The sequence below is a fragment of the Bufo bufo genome, chromosome 2 (assembly GCF_905171765.1).
Source record: "Bufo bufo chromosome 2, aBufBuf1.1, whole genome shotgun sequence".
In the NCBI taxonomy this organism is placed as follows: Eukaryota; Metazoa; Chordata; class Amphibia; order Anura; family Bufonidae; genus Bufo; species Bufo bufo.
Genome location: NC_053390.1, coordinates 499858290 through 499886018, shown reverse-complemented (window position 1 = coordinate 499886018; position 27729 = coordinate 499858290). Strand labels below are relative to the sequence as shown.

General features: G+C 43.7%; 1 protein-coding gene and 1 long non-coding RNA gene across 4 annotated transcripts in view; one reads left to right on the top strand and one right to left on the bottom strand.

Annotated features, from left to right (window-relative positions):
- Positions 1-27729, bottom strand: part of LOC120989600 (cell wall protein SED1-like) — a 353322-nt gene that overhangs the window by 137630 nt on the left and 187963 nt on the right. For all 3 annotated transcript variants that reach the window (XM_040417805.1, XM_040417806.1, XM_040417807.1), the window contains exon 3: positions 16779-16871. In XM_040417805.1, coding sequence (XP_040273739.1) covers positions 16779-16871 — 93 coding nt within the window. The remainder of the gene's footprint in view (positions 1-16778; positions 16872-27729) is intronic.
- On the top strand, positions 8436-23654 carry LOC120989601. Its single transcript, XR_005776283.1, has 3 exons — positions 8436-8446; positions 21575-21579; positions 23230-23654. It is a non-coding gene; the product is annotated as an uncharacterized LOC120989601 (long non-coding RNA).

Sequence of the window (27729 nt, the reverse complement as noted above, 5' to 3'; positions counted from 1 at the left end):
ATAGCCATTTATCAGGCTCCCTCTCCGAAATCTAACAATGATTCCCCGTTACCGGTGGTCACCATGTTAGGCACATAAAACAACGTCGAAAGTTGATAGGGATAATATCAAAATGGATCGTGGACGTCACGGGGACGTGTGATCAGGCAGAAGTTATCTAGAGTTAACAAAGCGGCAGCAGCGCCTATCCTGTATAACGTTTCCTCATCCCAAATTAGGGAAGTAAAATTCCCCGTAATTTTTTATTGCTCATTCCAATAACAGGGCATCTTAAGAGTCCTGTATTGTTATTTATCGTCACTACCTCCACGAGACGGGAATGTGTGATTTGCGCGCCACCCGCTTGCCTTCCTTGGATGTGGTAGCCGTTTCTCAGGCTCCCTCTCCGGAATCAAACACTGATCCCCATTACCCGTAGTTTACAAAGGTTTTGAGCTGACAATCCGAAAGCCAGACATCCGAATGGATCGTCGCCGTCACGGGGACGTCCCATCGGTCCTAAGTTAACTAGAGTCACCAAAGCGGCAGCAGGCCTCCGCCCATAATGTTTTAGATGGTCAGATCAGCAGGCCCTTGCTCCTAATGTTTTTGAGGGTCACCAGCAGGCCATCAATCATAATTTTTAAAGGGTGTGTATGATTCCCTCCTTTATGTGTAACTAACAGTGTTTCAGAGTGCCTCTTCCTTGTAATTTTTGGCAGCATTTGCACTTTATATACAAGTAAATATTCAGGAAAGAATGTTTTATATAAATTTTTCCTCTAAAATCGATTTTTTTCCCCTTGGTTTTGAGCGTATTATTGTCATTATGTAAAAGTGGTGTACTATTCAGACAACATAGTTCCCAGCAGCGACCAGCGAGTCCAAGATGCATCCATACATCCTCACCATGCTGTTACAGAACCATTTCAGTGGTGTTACTAACAATTTCTGACATTTTCTTATGAACCAGACACCCTCCCCTCTTCAGAGCAGGGGGTACCTGGTTTAATGTTCGGGTTCTCCCATTGACTTCCATTATACTCGGGTGCTCGGTCGAACATCCGAATATCACGATGTGTTCGGCAAGAGCACCTGAGCACTATGGTGCTTGATCAACACTAGACAGGACGAAGGCACGTCTCATTCATCATTTTCTATGCCTGGTTTAGGCGTAGAAAAAGGTCTAAATGTAAGCCAGCAAGGAAGCACAAGCACAAATCTTTCGTAATATTAATCCTGGTGTGGATAGTATACCGCCTGACACATTTTTCTGCATCACAGATGCAAGGTATTGTACTGACTTCTTCCAATTGACCATTTTTCTTGAAAATTGCTAAGTTTCTTACATTCAGCAGATCACTGACTAGTGTACCAGACATATTTTTCTGCATTACAGTTATTGCGTATTTATAGAGAACTAGCAGAAGGACCCGGCTTTGCATGGGTATATTTCATCTATTTCCTTTTATGTTTCCGTGTGTCGTAAAAAGATATTGACAGTTTCCCCATAACAGTGACCTCTACAGTACCCGCCCCTTTAACAATGACCTTCACAGTGTCTGCCCCTTTAACAGTAACCTCCACAGTGCCCGACCCTTTAACAGTGACCGCCCCTTTTAGCATTAACCACCCCTTTAACCACCTCAGCTCCCCTAGCTTAAACCCCCTTAATGACCAGACCACTTTTTACAATTCTGCACTACACTACTTTCACGGTTTATTGTTCGGTCATACAACTTACCACCCAAATGAATTTTACCTCCTTTTCTTCTCACTAATAGAGCTTTCATTTGGTGGTATTTCATTGCTGCTGACATTTTTACTTTTTTTGATATCAAAATTGACCGAAATTTTGGCCAAAAAATGACATTTTTCATTTTCTGTTGTAATTTTTTTAAAATAAAACTACATTTCTATATAAATTTTTCTCTAAATTTATTGTTCTACATGTATTTGATTAAAAAAAATGCAATAAGTGTATATTTATTGGTTTGGGTAAAAGTTATAGCGTTTACAAACTATGATGCAAAAAAATTATTTTACGCACTTTGACTTTCTGAGCACCTGTCATGTTTCCTGAGGTTCTACAATGCCCAGACAGTAAAAACACCCCACAAATGACCCCATTTCGGAAAGTAGACACCCTAAGGTATTCGCTGATGGGCATAGTAAGTTCATGGAAGTTTTTATTTTTTGTCACAAGTTAGCGGAAAATGATATATATATTTTTTTCTTACAAAGTCTCAAATTCCACTAACTTGTGACAAAAAAGTGTCACACATGTGGTCTCTCCGTACTCAGGAGAAGTAGGGCAATGTGTTTTGGGGTCTATTTTTACATATACCCATGCTGGGTGAGAGAAATATCTCTGTAAATGACAACTTTTCCCGTTTTTTTATACAAAGTTGTCAATTTACAGAGATATTTCTCTCACCCAGCATGGGTATATGTAAAAAGACACCCCAAAACACATTGCCCTACTTCTCCTGAGTACGGCGATACCACATGTGTGACACTTTTTTGTAGCCAAGATGCGCAAAGGGGCCGAAAGTCCAACGAGTACCTTTTAGGAGGGCATTTTTAGGCATTTGGATTGCAGACTTCTTCTCACTCTTTAGGGCCCCTAAAATGCCAGGGCAGTATAAATACCCCACATGTGACCTAATTTTGGAAATAAGACATCCCAAGGTATTCCGTGAGGGGCATGGCGAGTTCATAGAAGATTTTATTTTTTGGCACAAGTTAGCGGAAATAGATTATTTTTTTGTTTTTTCTCACAAAGTCTCCCTTTCCGCTAACTTGTGACAAAAAGTTCAATCTTATATGGACTCAAAATGCGCCTCAGCGAATACCTTGGGGTGTCTTCTTTCCAAAATGGGGTCATATGTGGGGTGTTTGTACTGCCCTGGCATTTGAGGGTCTCCGCAATCATTACCTGTATGGCCAGCATTAGGAGTTTCTGCTATTCTCCTTAAGCCTCATGCACACGACCGTTGTTTGGGTCCGCATCCGAGCCGCCGTTTTGGCGGCTCGGATGCGGACCAATTAATTTCAAAGGGGCCGCAAAAGATGCGGACAGCACTCCGTGTGCTGTCCGCATCCGTGACTCCGTTCCGCGGCCCCGCTAAAAAAATATAACATGTCCTATTCTTGTCCGCACTTTGCGGACAAGAATAGTGTCACAACCAGACAGCTGAGAAGCTCTGACAGGAGCCGTCCAGATCCTCCTCCTTGAGTTTCTTTGTTTTGGTTTCTGTTCCTCACCTCGTTAGTCTATCTCAGCTGTCATGCAGTCGGACTGATTACTTCCCTTTAAATTCCTACCCATAAGGCAGTAGTGTGCGGCTGATACAACTTCCTGGAGTGTGTGTGCATGCTGTTCCCAGTTCCCAGTTCCCAGCTCCCAGCTCCCAGTTCCCAGTTCCCTGTCCACAGTCGTCTGCAAGATAAGTTCTGTTTTTGTATTTATGATTTTCTGTTTTCTGGATCCAGGTGACCCTGACTCCCTCCGTGTCTGTGTAGGGAGCCGGTGGTCGTGTCCCCTCACTATTGTAGGGCCTTCAGGTCTAAGATAGCCGAGGTACGTGGATATGCGCCCATCCACCTTTGGGGTGGTCGCATAGGCTGAGCAATAAGGGAGAACGGCAGGTCGATTGCAGGGGTCTCCCTTTTGTTCCTTAGTTGTGGGTCCAGTGAGTCATTGTTTGTATTGTATTATCTTGTTTCCTGTACACCATCCGTGACATTATCAGCCGCCAAAACCGTCTCAAGCATGGATCCGGTTACACTTTTGGCTGAACGCTTTCAGGGTCTTGCTTTGGAGGTAGCTGATCTCCGTAAGACTTTTTCTCAGTTTCAAGTGACCGGTTCAGCTTGCGTTCATGGAGTTTGTGCTGAGCCTAAGATTTCGCTCCCGGATACGTTTTCCGGGGGTAGTGAGAATTTTGTACGTTTTAGAGAGGCTTGCAAACTCCATTTTCGCCTTCTTCCCCATTCTTCTGGTGATGAAGAACGAAGAGTGGGTATCATTATATCGCTGCTCAGGGGTAACGCTCAGTCCTGGGCCTTTTCGCTGCCGGAGGGGGCACGGCCCCTCCGTTCAGTGGATGAATTCTTTTTAGCCCTGGGTCAGATATATGATGATCCGGATCGTATTGCTCTGGCTGAGTCTAAACTACGTCTGTTATGCCAGGGTAAACAATCCGCAGAGATTTACTGCTCAGAATTTCGGAGATGGGCAGCAGATACGGGTTGGAATGATGCTGCACTCCGAAGTCAATTTTGCTATGGTCTTTCAGAGGGATTGAGAGATGCATTTGCCTTTCATGAAAGACCTACCTCCTTGAATTCTGCTATGTCTCAGGCTGTTCGTATTGACAGGCGTCTTAGAGAGAGAGGAGAGATCTCTCCTTCCTGTCATACTCAGTCCCGGGACAGTGCAGCGGTCTCATTCTGTGCACAGGGGTCTCAGTCGCTGTCAGCCCCTTCTGAGCAGGAGCCCATGCAGCTGGGGTTGATTGCCTCTGACAATAGAAGATTCAGCCCGCAGGTGAGGGTTTGCTTTTGTTGTGGAGGTATAAATCATCTGGCAAATGTTTGTCCCTCTAGGAGATTCAGGCAGTTTTCTGGGAGTAATAAAGAGACAAAAAGGAAGAAATCTTTTAAGAATGTTCCGTCTGTTACTATTGGCAGGGTTGAGGCGGAAATTGAAGGTTTTCCTTTTGCTTGTAGTTCCCGTTTTGTCCTGCCTGCTAGGGTGGCGCTAGAGAGCAAGAGCATTTTTTGTGAGATTTTTGTGGATAGTGGAGCAGCTGTCAACCTCATTGATAATCAATTTGCAATAACTCATGGTTTCCAGGTATGCACTTTGGGAAGAGATATTCCTGTTTTTGCTATTGATTCAGCTCCACTTTCTCACAAATCATTAAAGGGCATAGTTCACAATATCCGTTTAATTGTGAATGATGCTCATGTTGAGGATGTGTCATGTTTCGTCCTTAGCGGTTTGCCTACTCCTCTAGTGTTGGGGCTACCCTGGCTCACTAAACATAACCCCACCATTGATTGGCAAGCGAGGCAAATAAATGGTTGGAGTAACTTTTGCAGAGAGAATTGCCTCATAACATCTATTTCTGAGGTTTCTACTAAAACTGTACCACCTTTCCTCTCTGAATTTTTGGATGTCTTCTCTGAGAGTGGAGTTCAGGGTTTACCTCCGCACAGGGAGTATGATTGCCCTATTGATCTCATCCCAGGCGCCAAGCTGCCTAAATCTCGTTTATACAATCTTTCCCAACCTGAGAGGGTCGCTATGCGTGCTTATATCTCTGAGAGTCTGAGAAAAGGACACATACGACCCTCGAAGTCACCTGTTGCCGCTGGTTTTTTCTTTGTTAAGAAAAAAGATGGTTCTTTAAGACCTTTTCTGGATTTCAGGGAGCTGAACAGTATCACTATTCGTGATCCTTATCCGCTTCCTCTGATCCCGGACTTGTTTAACCAGGTTGTTGGGGCGAAAGTCTTTTCCAAATTAGACCTAAGAGGGGCATACAACCTGGTTAGGGTCAGAGAAGGAGATGAATGGAAGACGGCTTTCAATACCCCTGAGGGCCATTTTGAGAATTTAGTTATGCCTTTTGGTTTGATGAATGCCCCAGCCGTTTTTCAGCATTTCGTCAACAGCATTTTTTACCATTTAATGGGAAAATTTGTATTAGTGTATTTGGATGACATTTTGATTTTTTTCTCCTGATTTCAAGACTCATAAGGAACACTTATGTCAGGTCTTACTCATCCTGCGGGAGAATAAATTATACGCGAAACTGGAAAAATGTGTGTTTGCGGTTCCAGAGATCCAATTTCTGGGGTTTCTTGTCTCCGCTTCTGGTTTTCGCATGGACCCCGAGAAGGTTCGCGCTGTGCTTGAGTGGGAGCTTCCTGAGAATCAGAAGGCGCTGATGCGTTTTTTGGGCTTTGCTAATTATTACAGGAAATTTATTTTGAATTATTCCTCTGTTGTTAAACCACTCACTGATATGACCAGAAAGGGGGTAGATTTTTCTTCCTGGTCGGTAGAGGCGCGTAAGGCCTTTTCTAATATCAAGGAGAGTTTTGCTTCCGCTCCCATCCTAGTACAACCTGATGTTTCGTTACCCTTCATAGTTGAGGTTGATGCTTCTGAGGTAGGGGTGGGTGCGGTCTTGTCTCAGGGTTCCTCTCCTGCCAAATGGCAACCGTGTGCCTTTTTCTCAAAGAAGCTCTCCTCCGCAGAGAGAAATTATGATGTGGGAGATAGGGAATTGTTGGCCATCAAGTTGGCTTTTGAGGAATGGCGCCATTGGCTAGAGGGAGCCAGACACCCTATTACCGTGTTTACTGACCATAAAAATCTGGCCTACTTGGAGTCAGCCAAGCGTCTGAACCCGAGACAGGCCAGATGGTCTTTGTTCTTTTCAAGGTTTAATTTTGTTGTTACGTTCCGCCCTGGGGTTAAGAATGTGAAGGCAGATGCCCTGTCACGTTGTTTCCCGGGAGGTGGGAATTTTGAAGACCCGGGTCCCATTTTGGCTGAAGGTGTGGTGGTCTCTGCTCTTTTTCCTGAATTGGAGGCAGAGGTGCAGGCAGCTCAGTCAGAAGCTCCTGATCTTTGTCCTCCTGGGAGGTTGTTTGTGCCTCTCGCTTTGAGACACAAGATTTTTAAAGAACACCACGATACGGTCCTTGCTGGGCACCCGGGGACAAGAGCCACACTGGATCTCATTGCCCGGAGATTCTGGTGGCCTGCGCTTCGTAAGTCGGTTGAGGGTTTTGTGGCAGCTTGCGAGACTTGCGCTCGTGCCAAGGTCCCTCATTCACGGCCATCAGGTCCTCTCCTTCCTTTGCCCATTCCTTCCCGTCCTTGGACACATCTGTCCATGGACTTCATAACGGACTTGCCTCGTTCCTCGGGGAAGTCTGTGATTCTGGTGGTGGTGGACCGTTTTAGCAAAATGGTGCATTTTATCCCTTTTCCTGGTTTGCCCAATGCTAAGACGCTGGCGCAGGCATTTGTTGACCACATTGTCAAATTGCATGGGATTCCTTCAGACATAGTCTCTGATAGGGGCACGCAGTTTGTTTCCAGATTCTGGAAGGCCTTCTGTTCTCGCTTGGGGGTTCGCTTGTCATTCTCTTCTGCTTTCCATCCGCAGTCGAATGGCCAGACAGAGCGTGTCAATCAGAATCTGGAGACATATCTGCGCTGTTTTGTGGCGGAGAATCAGGAGGATTGGTGTTCTTTTTTGTCCCTTGCTGAGTTTGCTTTAAATAACCGTCGTCAGGAGTCCTCTGATAAGTCACCATTTTTTGGTGCATATGGGTTTCATCCGCAGTTTGGGACTTTCTCTGGAGAGGGCTCTTCTGGTTTGCCCGATGAGGACAGATTCTCCTCGTCTTTGTCATCTATTTGGCAAAAGATTCAGGATAATCTAAAGAACATGAGTGAGAGATATAAGCGTGTGGCGGATAGGAGACGTGTGCCTGGTCCGGACCTGAATGTTGGTGATTTGGTGTGGCTGTCTACCAAGAATATCAAGTTGAAGGTTCCCTCCTGGAAGTTGGGTCCTAGGTTTATTGGGCCTTACAAGATCCTGTCTGTCATCAATCCTGTTGCCTACCGTCTTGATCTTCCTCAGACTTGGAAGATCCATAATGTTTTCCATAAGTCCTTATTGAAACCTTATGTTCAACCTATTGTACCCTCGCCTTTGCCTCCTCCTCCGATTATTGTTGATGGAAATCTTGAATTTCAGGTCTCTAGGATTGTGGATTCTCGTCTTGTCCGCGGTTCCCTCCAGTACCTCGTTCATTGGGAGGGTTATGGTCCTGAGGAGAGGATGTGGGTCCCAGTGACGGACATTAAGGCCTCTCGTCTCATCAGGGCTTTCCATAGGTCCCATCCTGAGAAGGTGGGCCCTGAGTGTCCGGAGTCAACACGGGCGCCAAACTGCAGAAGTCAACACGGGCGCCTTCTGTTTTTTGCGCATCCGCGGCTTGCGGACCGCAAAACACGGCACGGTCGTGTGCATGACGCCTTATATTGAGCATACGGGTAATGAGATATTTTTTTTTCGTTCAGCCTCTGGGCTGAAAGAAAAAATAAACGGCACAGATTTCTTCATTCGCATCGATCAATGTGCATAAAAAAAATGTGCAAAAAAAAAAAGCTGCGATCGCTAATAAAGATCCAAAAAGCTCAAAAGTGATCTTTATAGCGCCGCAGCGATTTTACGGTGTTTTTGCAGTGATCAGAAAAAAAAAACATTTCTGTCACTGCGGTGGGGCGGACTGAACGCAAGTGTGCGCACAAGATCAGGCCTGATCGGGCGAACACTGCGTTTTTTGTAGAGCCTAAGGTGACCCTAATGTACTGATATAGATCTGATTGCAATCAGTCTTGATCACTTACAGATACTATATAGTACTAGTGCTGATTAGCGACAGCGATGATGCTAATCAGCGACTAATTAGTGACTGCGGTGGGCAATAACTACCTAACAAGTGGCTAACTAACTAGCGGTGATAAGGGACCCTTAGGCCCCATTCACACGTCCGCAATTCTGTTCCGCATTTTGCGGAACGGAATTGCGGACCCATTTTTTTCTATGGGGACAGACTTTGTCCCGCTCGGATCCGGAATTGCGGATCTGCACTTCCGGGTCTGCACTTCCGTTCCGCAAAAATATAGAACATGTCCTATTCTTGTCCGCAATTGCGGACAAGAAAAGGCATTTTCTATATAGTTCTGGCAATGTGTGGATCCGCAAAATACAGAAAGCACATTGCCGGTGTCCGTGTTTTGTGGATCCCGCGGATCCGCAAAACGCATACGGACGTCTGAATGGAGCCTTACAGGGGGGTGATCAATGACAGGGGGGTGATCAGGGAGTCTATATGGGGTGATCAGGGGTTAATAAGGGGTTAATAAGTGACGGGGGGTGTAGTGTAGTATGGTGCTTGGTGCTACTTACAGAGCTGCCTGTGTCCTCTGGTGGTCGATCCAAGCAAAAGGGACCACCAGAGGACCAGGTAGCAGGTATATCAGACGCTGTTAACAAAACAGCGTCTGATATACCTTTCTGATGTTAAAAAAATCACATCTACAGCCTGCCAGCGAATGATTGCCGCTGGCAGGCTGTAGATCAACTTGCTTACCTCGCGATCCTGTGAAGTTCACAGGAAATCTCGCATCTCGCGAGATGACGCGCCGATGAGGAATAATTCGTCCGCCCGCAGGACGCATCCCTGCGTTAGGAGGTCGGGAGCTGGTTAACAGTGACCTTTATCGTGGCCGCCCCTTTAACAGTGACCTTCACAGTGAATGCCCCTTTAACAGCGACTATCACAGTGACCCCCCTTTAACAGTGAATTTCACAGTGCCCGCCCCTTTAACAGAGACCTCCACAGTGACCTTCCCTTTAACAGTGACTTTCACAGTGACCTCCCCTTTAACAGTGAATTTAACAGTGACCGCCCCTTTAACAGTGACCGCCTCTTTAACAGTGACTATTACAGTGGCCGCCCCTTTAACAGTGACCGCCCCTTTAACAGTGACTATTACAGTGGCCGCCCCTTTAACAGTGACCGCCCCTTTAACAGTTACTTTCACAGTGACCGCCCCTTTAACAGTGACTTTCACAGTGGCCGCCCCTTTAACAGTGACTTTTTACAGTGGCCGCTTCTTTAACAGTGACTTTCACAGTGACCACCCCTTTAACATTGACTTTCACAGTGACTGCCTCTATAACAGTGGCCACCTTTTTAGCAGTGACTTTCACAGTGACCGCCCCTTTAACAGTGACTTTCACAGTGGCCACCCCTTTAACAGTGGCCGCCCCTTTAACAGTGATTTTTACATTGGCCGCCTCTTTAACAGTGACTTTCACAGTGACCGCCCCCTTAACAGTGACTTTCACAGTGACCGCCCCTTTAAGCAGTAAAGAAAAATGGCTGGGTTGTTATGGAAACCTGGAGTAAAACTGTGTTTATAGCAGTTGGGATTTGAAGAGAAAGACATGCAGGCTTGTATTGGGGGGGGCCCTAATTTTTTGGGAATATCTCAGGAACGGTACATCCTAGAGAGCTGAGACCCAGTCTAAAACCTTCCCGGACACCTGATGTACCTGTGTGCCAAATTTAGTGAAGATCGGTCCAGTCATTTGGTCGCACATAAAGAACGTCTAGACGTCTAGACAGACAGACAGAAACTCATTTTTATATATATAAGAGATATATATATTGTTTAACATAATACCAACTGTGTTGCCACTCCTCTGTTTTTTCATTTTAAAAAGTATTAAAAATCTAACAGTGAAATGCGTTTTTAAACAGCCTGTTTGCCAACCCTCAATTGACATTATACTTAGCATTGAAGAAGTCCGGGTTTGGGTCTGGGTATCACATTCCGTTTTTTCTTACGCGCGTGCAAAACGCATTGCACTCGTGCGGAAAAAACTGAACATCGGAACGCAATCGCAGCCAAACTGACTGCAATTGCGTGCCTACTCGCGAGTGATGCACCCTGAACGCATCTGGCCCTCACCCAGGACACCCATGTGAAGGGGGCCTTAGGGCACTTGCAGACGAGCGTTTGTTCACACTACGAGTCCGCAGCGCAACTCCTGGCCTGAACTTCCAGCGCAGCCGGGGATCACATAGCATTATATTGATTTATGATGCTATGTAACCCTTACAGTTCTGGAATGTATTGATAATAGCCACTCTTTGACTCTCATCCCCAGATGAGAGTGGACATAACGTAAAGTACAATTTACACGACTCTCTGAACCGAATGATATCATCACCCCCCCCCCCCCTCGAAAATCTGTCCGGAAGTGCAACCTTAGGTTCAGGACAGGCCTGGTAACTACTACTGGCACCAGCAGTCTGTGATCCCTGGATCTGCGTGCGGAGGTCAGCTACCTCTATAAACAGACCCTGCAATTGTCTAGCCAGTGCAACAATTGGATCCATAGCCTCACTGACACAAACAAAAAATGACATTTTTTGGCTTTTGATAATGTCACGGCGCGGTGAGGGTGGTAACCTCCACACCGAACACAGGAGGGAAGGGAAAAGGTACTAGGCCTGGAAACTAGGGAAAGGGGAAAGGTCAGCACCCAGTGAATCCCTAAACCAAGCCCTGACTACTATCAGTATGAACAGACCTCGATGGTAGGAATGTTCATACGCAGGAACCTAGACCCCTATCTGACCCTGAAGGGCCCTGGAAATAGTGTCATGACAAAAGATAACCTATTCTTTCCCAGCTGAAGGAACAGGATACTCCCTCAGGCCTAATTCCGAAAGATAGGGGAATATAACAAACTAGAAATAGGAAAAAAACACTTAACTACGAAGTACGCAGACGAGCAGTAACACATAGGAGAACCAAACACCAGCACTTCCACAACCAGAAAGAAGCTATCAACCGCATAGCATGATGGGTGAAACCAGACTAAATAGTGGAGTTGGAACGACCACTTAACCCCTTAAGGACACAGCCTTTTTACACCTTAGGACCAGGCCATTTTTTGAAAATCTGACCAGAGTCCCTTTAAGTGCTGATAACTTTAAAACGCTTTGACTTATCCAGGCCGTTCTGAGATTGTTTTTTCGTCGCATATTGTACTTCATGACACTGGTAAAATGGAGTCCAAAAAAAAATTTTTTTTGCACCAAAAAATACCTAATTTAACAAAAATTTGAAAAAATTTGCAAGTTTCAAAGTTTCAGTTTCTCTACTTCTGTAATACATAGTAATACCCCCAAAAATTGTGATGACTTTACATTCCCCATATGTCTACTTCATGTTTGAATTGTTTTGGGAATGATATTTTATTTTTTGGGGATGTTATAAGGCTTAGAAGTTTAGAAGCAAATCTTGAAATTTTTCAGAAATTTACAAAAACTCAATTTTTAGGGACCAGTTCAGGTCTCAAGTCACTTTGCGAGGCTTACATTATAGAAACCACCCAAAAATGACCCCATCTAAGAAACTACACCCCTCAAGGTATTCAAAACTGATTTTGCATACGTTGTTAACCCTTTAGGTGTTGCACAAGAGTTATTGGCAAATGGGGAGGAAATTTGAGAATTTCATTTTTTTGTCTAATATTTCATTTTAACCCATTTTTTCCACTAACAAACCAAGGATTAACAGCCAAACAAGACTGTATCTTTATTGCCCTGACTCTGCCGTTTACAGAAACACCCAATATGTGTCCGTAAACTACTGTACGGCCACACAGCGGGGCGTAGAGTGAAAGGTGCGCCGTTTGGTTTTTGGAAGGCTGATTTTTATGGACTGGTTTATTTACACCATGTCCCATTTGAAGCCCCCTGATGCACCCCTAGAGGAGAAACTCCCTAAAAGTGACCCCATCTAAGAAACTACACCCCTCAAGGTATTCAAAACTGATTTTACATATGTCGTTAACCCTTTAGGTGTTGCACAAGAGTTATTGGCAAATGGCAATGAAATTTGAGAATTTCATTTTTTTGCCTAATTTTCCATTTTAACCCATTTTTTCCACTAACAAAGCAAGGGTTAACAGCCAAACAAGACTGTATCTTTATTGCCCTGACTCTGCTGTTTACAGAAACACCCCATATGTGGCCGTAAACTACTATACGGGCACACAGCGGGGCGTAGAGTGAATGGTGCGCCGTTTGGTTTTTGGAGGGCTGATTTTGCTGGACTGTTTTTTTGGCACCATGTCCCATTTGAAGCCCCCCTGATGCACACCTAGATTATAAACTCCATAAAAGTAACCCCATCTAAGAAACTACACCCCTCAAGGTATTCAAAACTGATTTTACAAACTTTGTTAACCCTTTAGGTGTTGCACAAGATTTAATGGAAAATAGAGATACAATTTCAAAATTTCACTTTTTTGGCAGATTTTCCATTTTAATATTTTTTTTCCAGTTACAAAGCAAGGGTTAACAGCCAAACAAAACTCATTATTTATGGCCCTAATTCTGTAGTTTACAGAAACACCCCATATGTGGCCGTAAACTACTGTACGGGCACACGGCAGGGCGCATAAGGAAAGGAATGCCATACGGTTTTTGGAAGGCAGGTTTTGCTGGACAGTTTTTTTTTACACCATGTCCCATTTGAAGCCCCCCTGATGCACCCCTAGAGTAGAAACTCCAAAAAAGTGACCCCATTTTAGAAACTACGGGATAGGTTGGCAGTTTTGTTGGTACTAGTTTAGGGTACATATGATTTTTGGTTGCTCTATATTACACTTTTTGTGCGGCAAGGTAACAAGAAATAGCTTTTTTGGCACCGTTTTTTTTTTTGTTATTTACAACATTCATCTGAAAGGTTAGATCATGTGGTAATTTTATAGAGCAGGTTGTCACGGACGCGGCGATACCTAATATGTATACAATTTTTTTTATTTATGTAAGTTTTACACAATGATTTCATTTTTAAAACAAAAAAAATGTTTTAGTGTCTCCATAGTCTAAGAGCCATATTTTTTTCAGTTTTTGGGAGATTATCTTAAGTAGGGTCTCATTTTTTGCGGGATGAGATGACGGTTTGATTGGCATCTATTTTGAGGTGCGTATGACTTTTTGATTGCTTGCTATTACACTTTTTGTGACGTAAGATGACAAAAAATTGCTTTTTTTACACCGTTTTTATTTTTATTTTTTTACGGTGGTCATCTGAGGGGTTAGATCATGTGATATTTTTATAGAGCCGGGCGATACGGACGCGGCGATACCTAATATGTATACTTTTTTTTATTTATGTAAGTTTTACACAATGATTTCATTTTTGAAACAAAAAAAATCATGTTTTAGTGTTTCCATGTTTTCCTAAGAGCCATAGTTTTTTCAGTTTTTGGGCGATTATCTTGGGTAGGGTATGATTTTTGCGGAATGAGATGACGGTTTGATTGTTACAATTTTGGCGTACATGCGACTTTTTTGATCACTTTTATTACCTTTTTTGGGAAGTAAGGTGGGCAAAATTTCAATTTCATCATAGTTTTTTATTTTTTATTTTTATGGCGTTCACCGTTCGGGTAAAGTAACATGACCGTTTTATATATCAGGTCGTTACGGACACGGCGATACCAAACATGTGTAGGGAATTTTATTTTTTTCATTTTTTATCAGTGATAAATGTGTTTTTTGATTTTTACTTTTTTTTCACTTTTATTCACTTTTTTTTGACCCAGACCCACTTGGTTCTTGAAGATCCAGTGGGTCTGATGTCTGTATAATACAGTACAGTACAATATATATTGTACTGCACTGTATTTTACTTACACTGAACAGATCTATGCCTTCAGCACAGATCTGTTCAGCACCATGGACAGCAATACGCCTGAGAGGCGTCCTGTTGCCATGGGAACCTTCCCCGTCTGCTCAGTTCTGGTCAGAACTTCGCAGACGGGGAAGGGTAAGGAGGGGATCTGTCGGGGGGCTGTCTGGGGGCTCTCTCCCTCTCCCATCGGGGGGCTGCAAAGGCACAGCAGCCCCCCGATGGGAGAGGGAGGGAGCTCCCTGCGCTGTTAACCTTTTCCATACAGCGGTCCGTACGGACCGCTGTATGGAAAGGGTTAAACGGCTGACATCGCATCGCAGATGTCAGCCGTTTATACCAGGGTGCCAGCAATGTGCTGGCACCCTGGTATACACACTAGAAACCAACGATTATACAAGGGGAGGCGGGCGGGGGATCGCGATCCCGCCTGCCGCACCGCCCGCCTCCCGCACCGCCCACACCGCCCGCAACCCTCCCTCTGCACCTCCCGCCACCATAAAATCATTCGGGGGTGCAGGGGGGGGGTGAATAAAACGTTTTTTTAGGCATATAAAGTTTCTGATCCCCGCGGTCAGGGACCGCGGGGACCAGAAACTGCAGAAATCGCAGCAAACCGCAGGTCTGAATTGACCTGCGGTTTGCCGCGATCGCCAACATGGGGGGGTCACGGGATCCCCCCGCGCATTTAGCCTAGGTGCCTGCTCAATGATTTGAGCAGGCACCGGGTTCCGATCACTGCCAGCCGCACGGCAGTGATCGAAAATACACAGGGCGTACATGTACGCCCTGTGTCCTTAAGTACCAGGGCACAAGGGCGTACCTGTACGCCCTATGTCCTTAAGAGGTTAAGCTACACCTGAGACAAGAGGTGTGGTCATAACCAGCAACAACACAGAAACAAGTGAAACCAAAGAGGCTGTCAGATCATATCACGTGCAGCCAGTCTCTTAGATCTTCTGACCCCTGTCACAGGAGAGACCATGACAGTTGTGCTGTCTAATGCCCCATTTAATATGGCATACAATATAGTGGGAAGCAGAAAGAAAATTCCAAATGCGGTGGAATTAGAAAAAAAATTAAATTCCTCCACGGTTTTACAGGTTTTATTCCCACGGCATGCCCTTTACAGCAAAGCTGGCCTGTGCCCTCCTTTCTCTGGGTCAGTACGATTACAACAATACCACATATGTATAGGTTTTTTATGTCTAAGGGTACTTTCACACGAGTGTTTTTCTTTTCCGGCACTGAGTTCCGTCAAAAGGGCTCAATGCCGGAAAAGAACTGATCAGGTATATCCCCATGCATTTCGAATAGAGAGTAATCCATTCAGGATGCATAAGGATGTCTTCAGTTCAGTCATTTTGACTGATCAGGCAAAAGATAAAACCGTAGCATGCTACGGTTTTATCTCCGGCCCAAAAAACTTGCCTGAATGCAAAATATCGGAATGCTGGATCCGTCCTTCCAGTCTGCGCATGCACAGACCGAAAAAAAAGGTTAAAAAAAAGTAGTGTAAAAATTTATTTAAAAAAAATATATTTACATCACCATATTCTGAATGGTAAGAGAAGCAATGAAAAAATGGCAAATTAGCCATTTGACCCTTTTTTCCATTATGCCATTCGCCGTATTGGAAAAATATTTTTATATTTTTAATAGTACAGGCGTTTTCAGACGCGTTAATGCCCATGATATTTATATTTTTTGTTATTTATGTATTTATTTTTTAATTCTACTGAGAGGGGGTGAGATAAACAAAAAAAAATTATATATCAAGTTTTTTTTTTACCTGTTTTTACAATTTTTAAGCTCGTATTTGAGCCTACAATTTATTTTTATTTTTTAATTCTGAACAATCATGGATCTTTTAGATCCATTATTTATACAGAATTGCTCATTTCTTATGTTGGCCTACCACCTGCTGGCTAAAATAAGAATTTCAGCTTCAATACCCTGGGTCTCTTCAGAGAAACCCAGCACATTGAATTCAATTACCGGCATCCACATTGGCCGCATAGGATACAGGTAAGAAGCGTTTTTTTTACCCTTTAGATGCCGTGATCTCACTTGATCACGGCATCTAAGGGCTTTAATGACCGCGATTGGCATTATTGCTGATTGTTGTCGGCGCTGGTAGCGGAGGGGTTAAATATTTAATCTATAGCTGTAGCTCAGTACAACTGCTAAATCTGCAAGGATGTTCAGAAATGTCCGTCCAGACATTTATAGTCAATGGGTGGTCCAGGGGTAGTTAAAGAAATTATTTGCCTCTGTCTCTTTACATTTGAGTATTTCTAGCTTCTCCAAGTAAAGAACCTCTTTAGTCTGGGATATAATTTTACATAGCTCCAAAACACCCGGCTGCAGCCAATTTCTGGAATGCGCATCGCCTAGCATGCCATTCTTGGATGTTAGGAATATGGAATATTAAGGAATAAGAATAAGTATTAAGATAGTCTTAATCCCTTACCTGTAGTGTTTACAGTATTGGATGTAGATTTTACAGTGGCTTGTGATGTTTTTGTTGTCGCTGATGTTTCGTGAGACACAGATATTCCGGCATCTGAAAAATTTGAATATTTATTAAGACACATAGAATTAAATGGGATGTTAACCCCTGGGAACCTTTTCTGCAGACCCCCCAATATGGCTGGACTAGTGGTGGGAGTCATACATAGCTGATCCCCACTGCTGCGTTTTTGGCTTCACCGCTCCCATTTGGCCACCTGAGAGGGAGGGATGGAGCAGGTGATGAGGTAACTATGATTCTTACCACTGGTCTGGCCATGCTGGAGGGGTCTACAGACAAGGTCCCTATGGTGAATAATCTCTTTAAAACATTAACATTTTCCTAAAGGCTTTTAGGATTAGTCACATTTTGTTGTAAAACTAAGTAATGGGACAACCTCTTCAGGGCTTCTTCACATGCATTTAAAATTCTTGTTACATTATGAATTTTGAACACTTTTCATAGTATTTTTCTTACTAGATCTTTTGATGGTCCTAGAGATAGGCAAATATACTAGAAAATACCACCACACCCAGACATTTACCAAGAAAATGCCAAATAAATAAACCAAATGCTTATACAGTCGTGGCCAAAAGTTTTGAGAATTACATAAATATTGGAAATTGGAAAAGTTGCTGCTTAAGTTTTTATAATAGCAATTTGCATATACTCCAGAATGTTATGAAGAGTGATCAGATGAATTGCATAGTCCTTCTTTGCCATGAAAATTAACTTAATCCCAAAAAAAACTCTCCACTGCATTTTATTGCTGTTATTAAAGGACCTGCTGAGATCATTTCAGTAATCGTCTTGTTAACTCAGGTGAGAATGTTGACGAGCACAAGGCTGGAGATCATTATGTCAGGCTGATTGGGTTAAAATGGCAGACTTGACATGTTAAAAGGAGGGTGATGCTTGAAATCATTGTTCTTCCATTGTTAACCATGGTGACCTGCAAAGAAACGCGTGCAGCCATCATTGCGTTGCATAAAAATGGCTTCACAGGCAAGGATATTGTGGCTACTAAGATTGCACCTCAATCAACAATTTATAGGATCATCAAGAACTTCAAGGAAAGAGGTTCAATTCTTGTTAAGAAGGCTTCAGGGCCTCCAAGAAAGTCCAGCAAGCGCCAGGATCGTCTCCTAAAGAGGATTCAGCTGCGGGATCGGAGTGCCACCAGTGCAGAGGAATGGCAGCAGGCAGGTGTGAGCACATCTGCACGCACAGTGAGGCGAAGACTTTTGGAAGAAGGCCTGGTGTCAAGAAGGCCAGCAAAGAAGCTACTTCTCTCCAAAAAAAACATAAGGGACAGATTGATCTTCTACAGAAAGTATGGTGAATGGACTGCTGAGGACTGGGGCAAAGTCATATTCTCCGATGAAGCCTCTTTCCGATTGTTTGGGGCATCTGGAAAAAGGCTTGTCCGGAGAAGAAAAGGTGAACGCTACCATCAGTCCTGTGTCATGCCAACAGTAAAGCATCCTGAGACCATTCATGTGTGGGGTTGCTTCTCATTCAAGGGAGTGGGCTCACTCACAATTTTGCCCAAAAACACAGCCATGAATAAAGAATGGTACCAAAACACCCTCCAACAGCAACTTCTTCCAACAATCCAACAACAGTTTGGTGAAGGCCAATGCATTTTCCAGCACGATGGAGCACCGTGCCATAAGGCAAAAGTGATAACTAAGTGGCTCGGGGACCAAAACGTTGACATTTTGGGTCCATGGCCTGGAAACTCCCCAGATCTTAATCCCATTGAGAACTTGTGGTCAATCCTCAAGAGGTGGGTGGACAAACAAAAACCCACTAATTCTGACAAACTCCAAGAAGTGATTATGAAAAAATGGATTGCTATCAGTCAGGAATTGGCCCAGAAGTTGATTGAGAGCATGCCCAGTCGAATTGCAGAGGTCCTGAAAAAGAAGGGCCAACACTGCAAATACTGACTATTTGCATTAATGTCATGTAATTGTCGATAAAAGCCTTTGAAACGTATGAAGTGCGTGTAATTATATTTCACTACATCACAGAAACAACTTCAACAAAGATCTAAAAGCAGTTTAGCAGCAAACTTTGTGAAAACTAATATTTGTGTCATTCTCAAAACTTTTGGCCACGACTGTATACAGTGCCTTGCAAAAGTATTCACCCCCTTGACTTTTTTCGTATTTTGTTACATTACAGGCTTAACCCCATAGGGACACAGCCTTATTTCACCTTAAGGACTAGGCCATTTTTTGCAAATCTGACCAGTATCACTTTAAGTGGTGATAACTTTAAAACGCTTTGACTTATCCAGGCCGTTCTGAGATTGTTTTATCGTCACATATTGTACTTCATGACACTTGAAAAATGAAGTCCAAAAAATTTTTTTTTTGCATAAAAAAATACCAAATTTACCCAAAAAATTTAAAAATTTGCAAATTTCAAAGTTTCAGTTTCTCTACTTCTGTAATACATAGTAATACCCCCAAAAATTGTGATGACTTTACATTCCCCATATGTCAACTTCATGTTTGAATTATTTTGGGAATGATATTTTATTTTTTGGGGATGTTACAAGGCTTAGAAGTTTAGAAGCAAATCTTGAAATTTTTAAGAAATCCACTTTTTAGGGACCACTACAGGTCTGAAGTCTCTTTGCAAGGCTTACATAATAGAAACCACCCAAATATGACCCCATTCAATAAACTACACCCCTCAAGGTATTTAAAACTGATTTTACAAACTTCGTTAACCCTTTAGGTGTTGCACAAGAGTTATTGGCAAATGGGGAGGAAATTTGAGAATTTCATTTTTTTGCCTAATTTTCCATTTTAACCCATTTTTTCCACTAACAAAGCAAGGGTTAACAGCCAAACAAGACTGTATCTTTATTGCCCTGACTCTGCCGTTTACAGAAACACCACATATGTGGCCATAAACTACTGTACGGCCACACAGCGGGGCGTAGAGTGAAAGGTGCGCCGTTTGGTTTTTGGAAGACAGATTTTGCTGGACTGGTTTATTTACACCATGTCCCATTTGAAGCCCCCCTGATGCACCCCTAGAGTAGAAACTCCATAAAAGTGACTACATCTAAGAAACTACACCCCTCAAGGTATTCAAAACTGATTTTACAAACGTTGTTAACCCTTTAGGTGTTGCACAAGATTTAATGGAAAATAGAGATACAATTTCAAAATTTCACTTTTTTGGCAGATTTTCCATTTTAATATTTTTTTTCCAGTTACAAAGCAAGGGTTAACAGCCAAACAAAACTCATTATTTATGGTTCTGATTCTGTAGTTAACAGAAACACCCCATATGTGGTCGTAAACAGCTGTACGGGCACACGGCAGGGCACAGAAGGAAAGGAATGCCATACGGTTTTTGGAAGGCAGATTTTGCTGGACTGTTTTTTTTTACACCATGTCCCATTTGAAGCCCCCCTGATGCACCCCTAGAGAAGAAACTCCATAAAAGTGACCCCATCTAAGAAACTACACCCCTCAAGGTATTCAAAACTGATTTTACAAACTTTGTTAACCCTTTAGGTGTTGCACAAGATTTAATGGAAAATAGAGATACAATTTCAAAATTTCACTTTTTTGGCAGATTTTCCATTTTAATATTTTTTTTACAGTTACAAAGCAAGGGTTAACAGCCAAACAAAACTCATTATTTATGGCCCTGATTCTGTAGTTTACAGAAACACCCCAAATGTGGTCGTAAACTGCTGTACGGACACACGGCAGGGCGCAGAAGGAAAGGAATGCCATACGGTTTTTGGAAGGCAGATTTTGCTGGACTGTTTTTTTTGACACAATGTCCCATTTGAAGCCCCCCTGATGCACCCCTAGAGTAGAAACTCCAAAAAAGTGACCCCATTTTAGAAACTACAGGATAGGGTGGCAGTTTTGTTGGTACTAGTTTAGGGTACATATGATTTTTGGTTGCTCTATATTACACTTTTTGTGAGGCAAGGTAACAAAAAATAGCTTTTTTGGCACTGTTTTTTTTTTGTTATTTACAGCATTCATCTGACATGTTAGATCATGTGGTAATTTTATAGAGCAGGTTGTCACGGACGTGGCGATACCTAATATGTATGCTTTTTTTTTTATTTATGTAAGTTTTACACAATGATTTCATTTTGAAAACAAAGAAAAAGTTTTAGTGTCTCCATAGTCTAAGAGCCATAGTTTTTTCAGTTTTTAGGCGATTATTTTAAGTAGGGTCTTTTTTGAGGGATGAGATGACGGTTTGATTGGCACTATTTTGGGGTGCATATGACTTTTTGATCGCTTGCTATTACACTTTTTGTGACGTAAGATGACAAAAAATGGCTTTTTTTACACCGTTTTTATTTTAAATTTTTTACGGTGGTCACCTGAGGGGTTAGATCATGTGATATTTTTATAGAGCCGGTCGATACGGACGCGGCGATACCTAATATGCATACTTTTTTTAAATTTATGTAAGTTTTACACAATAATTTCATTTTTGAAACAAAAAAAATCATGTTTTAGTGTTTCCATAGTCTAAGAGCCATAGTTTTTTCAGTTTTGGGGCGATTATCTTGGGTAGGGTATGATTTTTGTGGGATGAGATGACGGTTTGATTTTTACAATTTTGGCGTACATACGACTTTGTTGATCACTTTTATTACCTTTTTTTGGGAAGTAGGGTGGGCAAAATTTCAATTTCATCATAGTTTTTTATTTTTATGGCGTTCACCGTTCGGGTAAAGTAACATGACCGTTTGATAGATCAGGTCGTTACAGACACGGCGATACCAAACATGTGTAGGGAATTGTATTTTTTTCATTTTTAATCAGTGATAAATGTGTTTTTTGATTTTTACTTTTTTTTCACTTTTTTCAATTTTTTTTTTTACCCAGACCCACTTGGTTCTTGAAGATCTAGTGGGTCTGATGTCTGTATAATACAGTACAGTACAATATATATTGTACTGTACTGTATTTTACTTACACTTTGTCTGAACAGATCTCTGCCTTTAGCACAGATCTGTTCAGCACCATGGACAGCAGGATGCCTGAGACGGCGTCCTGTTGCCATGGGAACTGGTCAGAACTTTGGGGGAAGGGTAAGGACGGGGGTGTCGGGGGGCTGTCTGGGAGCTCTCTCCCTCTCCCATCGGGGGGCTGCAAAGGCACAGCAGCCCCCCGATCGGAGAGGGAGGGAGCTCCCTGAGCTGTTAACCTTTTTCATACAGCGGTCCGTACGGACCGCTGTATGGAAAGGGTTAAACGGCTGACATCGCATCACCGATGTCAGCCGTTAATACCAGGGTGTCAGCAATGTGCTGGGACCCTGGTATACCCACTAACCACCAACGATCATTCAAGGGGAGGCGGGCGGGGGATCGCGATCCCGCCTGCCGCACCGCCCGCCTCCTGCAACCCTCCCCCTGCACCTCCCACCGGGCTAAAATCACTCAGGGGTGCAGGGGGGGATACAGATATATTTTGGGCATTATAAAGTTTCTGATCCTCGCGGTCAGGGACCGCGGGGATCAGAAACTGCAAAAAGCGCATCAAACCGCAGGTCTGAATTGACCTGCGGTTTGTTGCGATCGCCGACATGGGGGGGTCACGGGACCCCCCGCGCATTTAGCCTAGGTGCCTGCTCAATGATTTGAGCAGGCACCTTGTTCCGATCACTGCCGGCCGGGCGGCAGTGATCGGAACAACACATGACGTACCAGTACGTCATGTGTCCTTAAGTACCAGGACATCATGACGTACCGGTACGTCATGTGTCCTTAAGAGGTTAAGGTGAATGTTTTTTTAATCAGAATTTTATGTGATGGATCAGAACACAATAGTCTAAGTTGGTAAAGTGAAATAAGAAAAATATATAAATAAAACAATTGTTTACAAATAGAAAACAGAAAATTGGCAGGAAGACCATAAAAAGCATTGGTGCAACCAATTACCTTCAGAAGTCACATAAATTAGTGAAATGATCTCTACCTATGTGCAATCTAAGTGTCACATGATCTGTCATTACATATACACACCTTTTTTGAAAGGCCCCAAAGGCTGCAACACCTAAGCAAGAGGCATCACTAATAAAACACTGCCATGAAGACCAAGGAACTCTCTGAACAAGTAAGGGACAATGTTGTTGAGAAGTATAAGTCAGGGTTAGGTTATAAAAAAATATCCAAAATATTTGATGATGCCCAGGAACACCATCAAATCTATCATAACCAAATGGAAAGAACATGGCACTGAGACGGCCGCCAAGAGACGGCCGCCCACCAAAACTCATGGACCGGGCAAGGAGGGCATTAATCAGAGAGGCAGCACAGAGACCTAAGGTAACCTTGGAGGAGCTGCAGAGTTCCACAGCAGAGACTGGAGTATCTGTACATAGGACGACAATAAGGCGTACGCAGGGGCGTACATATAAATCATTGGGCCCCATAGCAAGAATCTGAATTGGGCCCCCTAACTCCGCCCACTAGCCAACCCTTGGCCCATCCCTGTGCCCCACGTTCAGCACGCAGGCCACAGGGAGTACAAGCTTACACACAGCCCCAGAGAATAAAGAGTTAAAGCAGTGACGTCACCTCTTTCTGCAAAACAAGAACGTTTCTGAAAACTGGAATCACAGGAAGGGGGAAGACGACAACATCGCCCCCCCTGACAGCCACAAGCAGAACAGCATTTCCCCGAATGATAAAAGTCAGCAGTCAGACGCCCCTGTGAAAAATAGAGGTTGAGGAGACACAGGGTGAAGAACTGCAGGCAGATGGGGGCGCAATAGAGCAGCCACTGCGGGAAAGGCTGCAGTGCATTGGCCTGGGCAATACTTATACCAGCTGTACATATATAATTATATACAGTTGTGTTCAAAATTATTCAACCCCCACTGAAATTGAGTGTTTTGGCCAGTTTGACAATGATTTTGATCATTTCAGTCATCTTGTTTAAAATTAAATCAAAGAGGCACTTGTAAGTCAGACAAATATAACATAACATTTATAATGAAATAAGTACAAATGTCTTTTCTGTGCTCACATCATTATCAGTTTTATTCAACTCCCAAGTGACATTCAATCTTAGTACTTAGTACAACATCCTTTTCCAGTTATAACAGCTTTTAAACGTGAAGCATAGCTTGACACAAGTGTCTTGCAGCGATCTACGGGTATCTTTGCCCATTCTTCATGGGCAAAAGCCTCCAGTTCAGTCACATTCTTAGGCTTGCGCGCTGCAACTGCTTTCTTTAAGTCCCACCAGAGGTTCTCAATCGGATTTAAGTCTGGTGACTGCGATGGCCACTTCAAAATCTTCCAGCCTTTAATCTGCAACCATGCTCTAGTGGACTTGGAGGTATGCTTGGGATCATTGTCCTGTTGAAAGGACCAACGTCTCCCAAGCCTCAGGTTTGTGACGGACTGCATCACATTTTCATCCAATATCTCCTGGTACTGAAGAGAATTCATGGTACCTTACACACGCTGAAGCTTCCCTGTACCTGTAGAAGCAAAACAGCCCCAAAGCATGATTGACCCCCCGCCATGCTTCACAGTAGGCAAGATGTTCTTTTCTTCATAGGCCTTGTTCTTCCTCCTCCAAACATAGCGTTGATCCATGGGCCCAAACAGTTCTAATTTTGTTTCATCAGTCCACAGAACACTATCCCAAAACTTTTGTGGTTTGTCCACATGACTTTTGGCATACTGCAGTCGACTCTTCTTATTCTTTGGAGACAGCAAGGGGGTGCGCCTGGGAGTTCTGGCATGGAGGCCTTCATTACGCAGTGTGCGCCTTATTGTCTGAGCTGAAACTTCAGTACCCACATCTGACAAATCTTTTTTCAGTTCCTCAGCAGTCACACGGGGTCTTTTCTCCATTTTGCGCTTCAGGTAGCGCACAGCAGTCGAAGTCAGCATCTTCTTTCTGCCACGACCAGGTAGCGTTTCAACGGTGCCCTTTGCCTTGAATTTGCGAATGATGCTTCCTATGGTGTTGTCACGGATGGTGTACAGGAAACAAGACAATACCATATAAACAATGTCTCTCTGGATCCACAACTAAGGAACAAAGGGAGACCCCTGCAATAGACCTGCTGCTCTCCCTCACTGCTCAGCCTATGCGAACACCCCAAAGGTGGATGGCCGCATATCCACGTTCCTCGGCTATTACCTGAAGACCCTACAATAGTGAAGGGACACGACCACCGGCTCCCTACACTGACACGGAGGGAGTCAGGGTCACCTGGATCCAGAAAAGACGAAGTCATAAATACATAAACAGCACTTATCTTGCAGACGACTGACGACTGAGGACTGGGAACTGGGAACAGCATGCACACACACTCCAGGAAGTTGTATCAGCCGCACACTACTGCATTATGGGGAGGAACTTAAAGGGTAGCAATCAGTCCAACTGCATGACAGCTGAGATGAGATGAGAAACTAAACCAAAACAAAGAAATTCAAGGAGGAGGATCTGAGAAGCTCCTGTGAGCGCTTCTCAGCTGTCCGGCTGTGACAGGTGTCTCTTGGTATGTTTAACATCTTTGCAATCTTCTTATAGCCATTGCCCTTCCTGTGAAGAGAAATCACCTCTTCTCTTGTCTTCCTGGACCATTCTCTTGACTTCACCATGTTTGTAAACACACCAGTAAATGTCTAGAAGGAGCTGAGTATCACAGTCCTTTTAAATCTGCCTAATTGGTGCTTATTATGCTTGATTGCTGCTCCTTGAAATCCACAGGTGTTTTCAATACCTGATCGAAAACACTTGAATGAACCTCTGTTCTTAAGAGTGGTAGTCTTTAAGGGGTTGAATAATTGTGTCAATGAAGAAATCGCAAAATAAAACATTTAATACTGTATTACAAAAACAATTGATGTAATTTTAGTTGCATTTGGTTCTTTAAAAAGTCCTTGTAAGATTTCATTCTGAACACAATTACAAATGTACACTAAATTTCCTAAAACCCTTTACAGCATTGGGGGTTGAATAATTTTGAACACAACTGTACAGGAGGAGATACCCAGGTTATACCAGCATGCTCCATATCACTATATACAAGAAGATGTATACCGTAATGCATCTTCTTGTATACCTGGGCATCTCCTATATATAATTATATATGTACAGCTGGTATAAGTTATACATCTTCTGGTATATAATATACCAGAAGCAGGGCCGTCTTTGCCGCAGGGCAAAAGGGGCAGCTGCCCCGGGCCCAGTTGCTCTTGGGGGCCCAAGGGAGCTCAGTTTCCCGACTCCCATTCACTAGTGACTGCATCACTAGATTAAAACATTCGGGGCCTGGGCCCCTGATGTTTTGTCCCAGGCCCCGAATGTCCTGCCTGCCTGCTAGATACAACTGTATTGCCGTACACAGAACGGCAATACAATTGAATTTAATACACTGGGTGTAGAGGTGAAGGACCTGTGGTGACATCACAGGTCATGTGATCAGCAAAACAGGCTGTGATAGGATGACCTGGATGATGTCACCATCATGTGACCAGTGCAGGATTGGACCGGGGTGAAGAGGAGGAGGAGGAGCCTAATGCTGATGTCTGTATATGAGGACTGGAGAGGTAAGTGAAGGGACAGGGAGAGGCAGAACAATGCTGGGAGTTGTAGTTATTTAACTGGGATGTATGTTAGGGCTGAAGGGAGGGATGTTATTGACATGGAACTGTGTGCTTGAGGTGGCTGGGGGAGGGAGTGATGTTATTTACATGGGACTGTATGTTGAAAGTGGATGGTGGGGGGGAATGATGTTTATGTACATGGGACTTAATGTTTAGGCTACGTTCACACTTGCGTTTGGGGATCCGCTTGTGAGATCAGTTTCAAAGCTCTCACAAGCAACCCCAAATGGATCAGTTTAACCCCAATGCATTCTGAATGGATGCAGATCCATTCAGAATGCATTCGTTCGGCTCCGTACGGCCCCCCGTTCCATTTTGGAGGCGGACCCCAAAATGCTGCAAGCAGCGTTTTGGTGTCCGCATGGCCTTGTGGAGCCAAACGGATCCGTCCTGACTTACAATGTAAGTGGGGACGGATCCCTTTGCATTGACACAAAATGGTGCAATTGTAAACGGATCCGTCCCCCATTGACTTTCAATGTAAGTCAGGACGGATCCGTATTGGGACTTAGAAATTCAAATCTAATACAAATGAATCGGTCCTGAACTGATGCATTCGTTTGTATTATCGGTGCGGATCCGTCCTGTACAAGTACAGGACAGATCCGCACGAACGCAAGTGTGAAAGTAGCCTTAGGGGGTGATGCTTACATGGGATTGTGCGTTGGAGGCGGCTGGGGAGGAGGTGATGTTATTTACATGGGACTGTATGGTGGAGGGAGGATTATAACTACAGGGGGCACTGCAGATCCAGGGGACATTATAGGCGGTCTTATTACTACTGGGGGCTCTATAGGAGGGTCTTATAGATCCGCCTTATTTCTACTAAGCGCACTATGGGGGCCTTATTACTACTAAGGGGTCTGTAGATAGCTTTATTACCACTGGGGGAACAATAGGGGGCCTTATTTCTACTGGGGGGCTCTGTGAGGGTATTATTAATATGGGAGGGCTCTTCTAATAATGGGGGCATTGTTGAGGAGCATTATCACGGTTGGGGCAGTGTTACTAATGAGGGCATTCTAGAAGGGAATTACTATTGGTGGAACTATGAGGAGCACTATTACTATGGGGGGCAGTAATGTTTCTTCAGGATAGTAATTGGGGGTATTGGGAGGGGGGGGCAGGGGCGTAACTAAAGGATCATGGGCTCCGGTGCAAGAGTTCAGCTTGGGCGCCCCTTCCCTCAGTGCTTTGTGTGTCTTCTTATGCCTCACAAGTGTCTTTGGGCCCCTTCATGCTCCTGGGCCCGGTAGCGGCTCCTACCTCTGC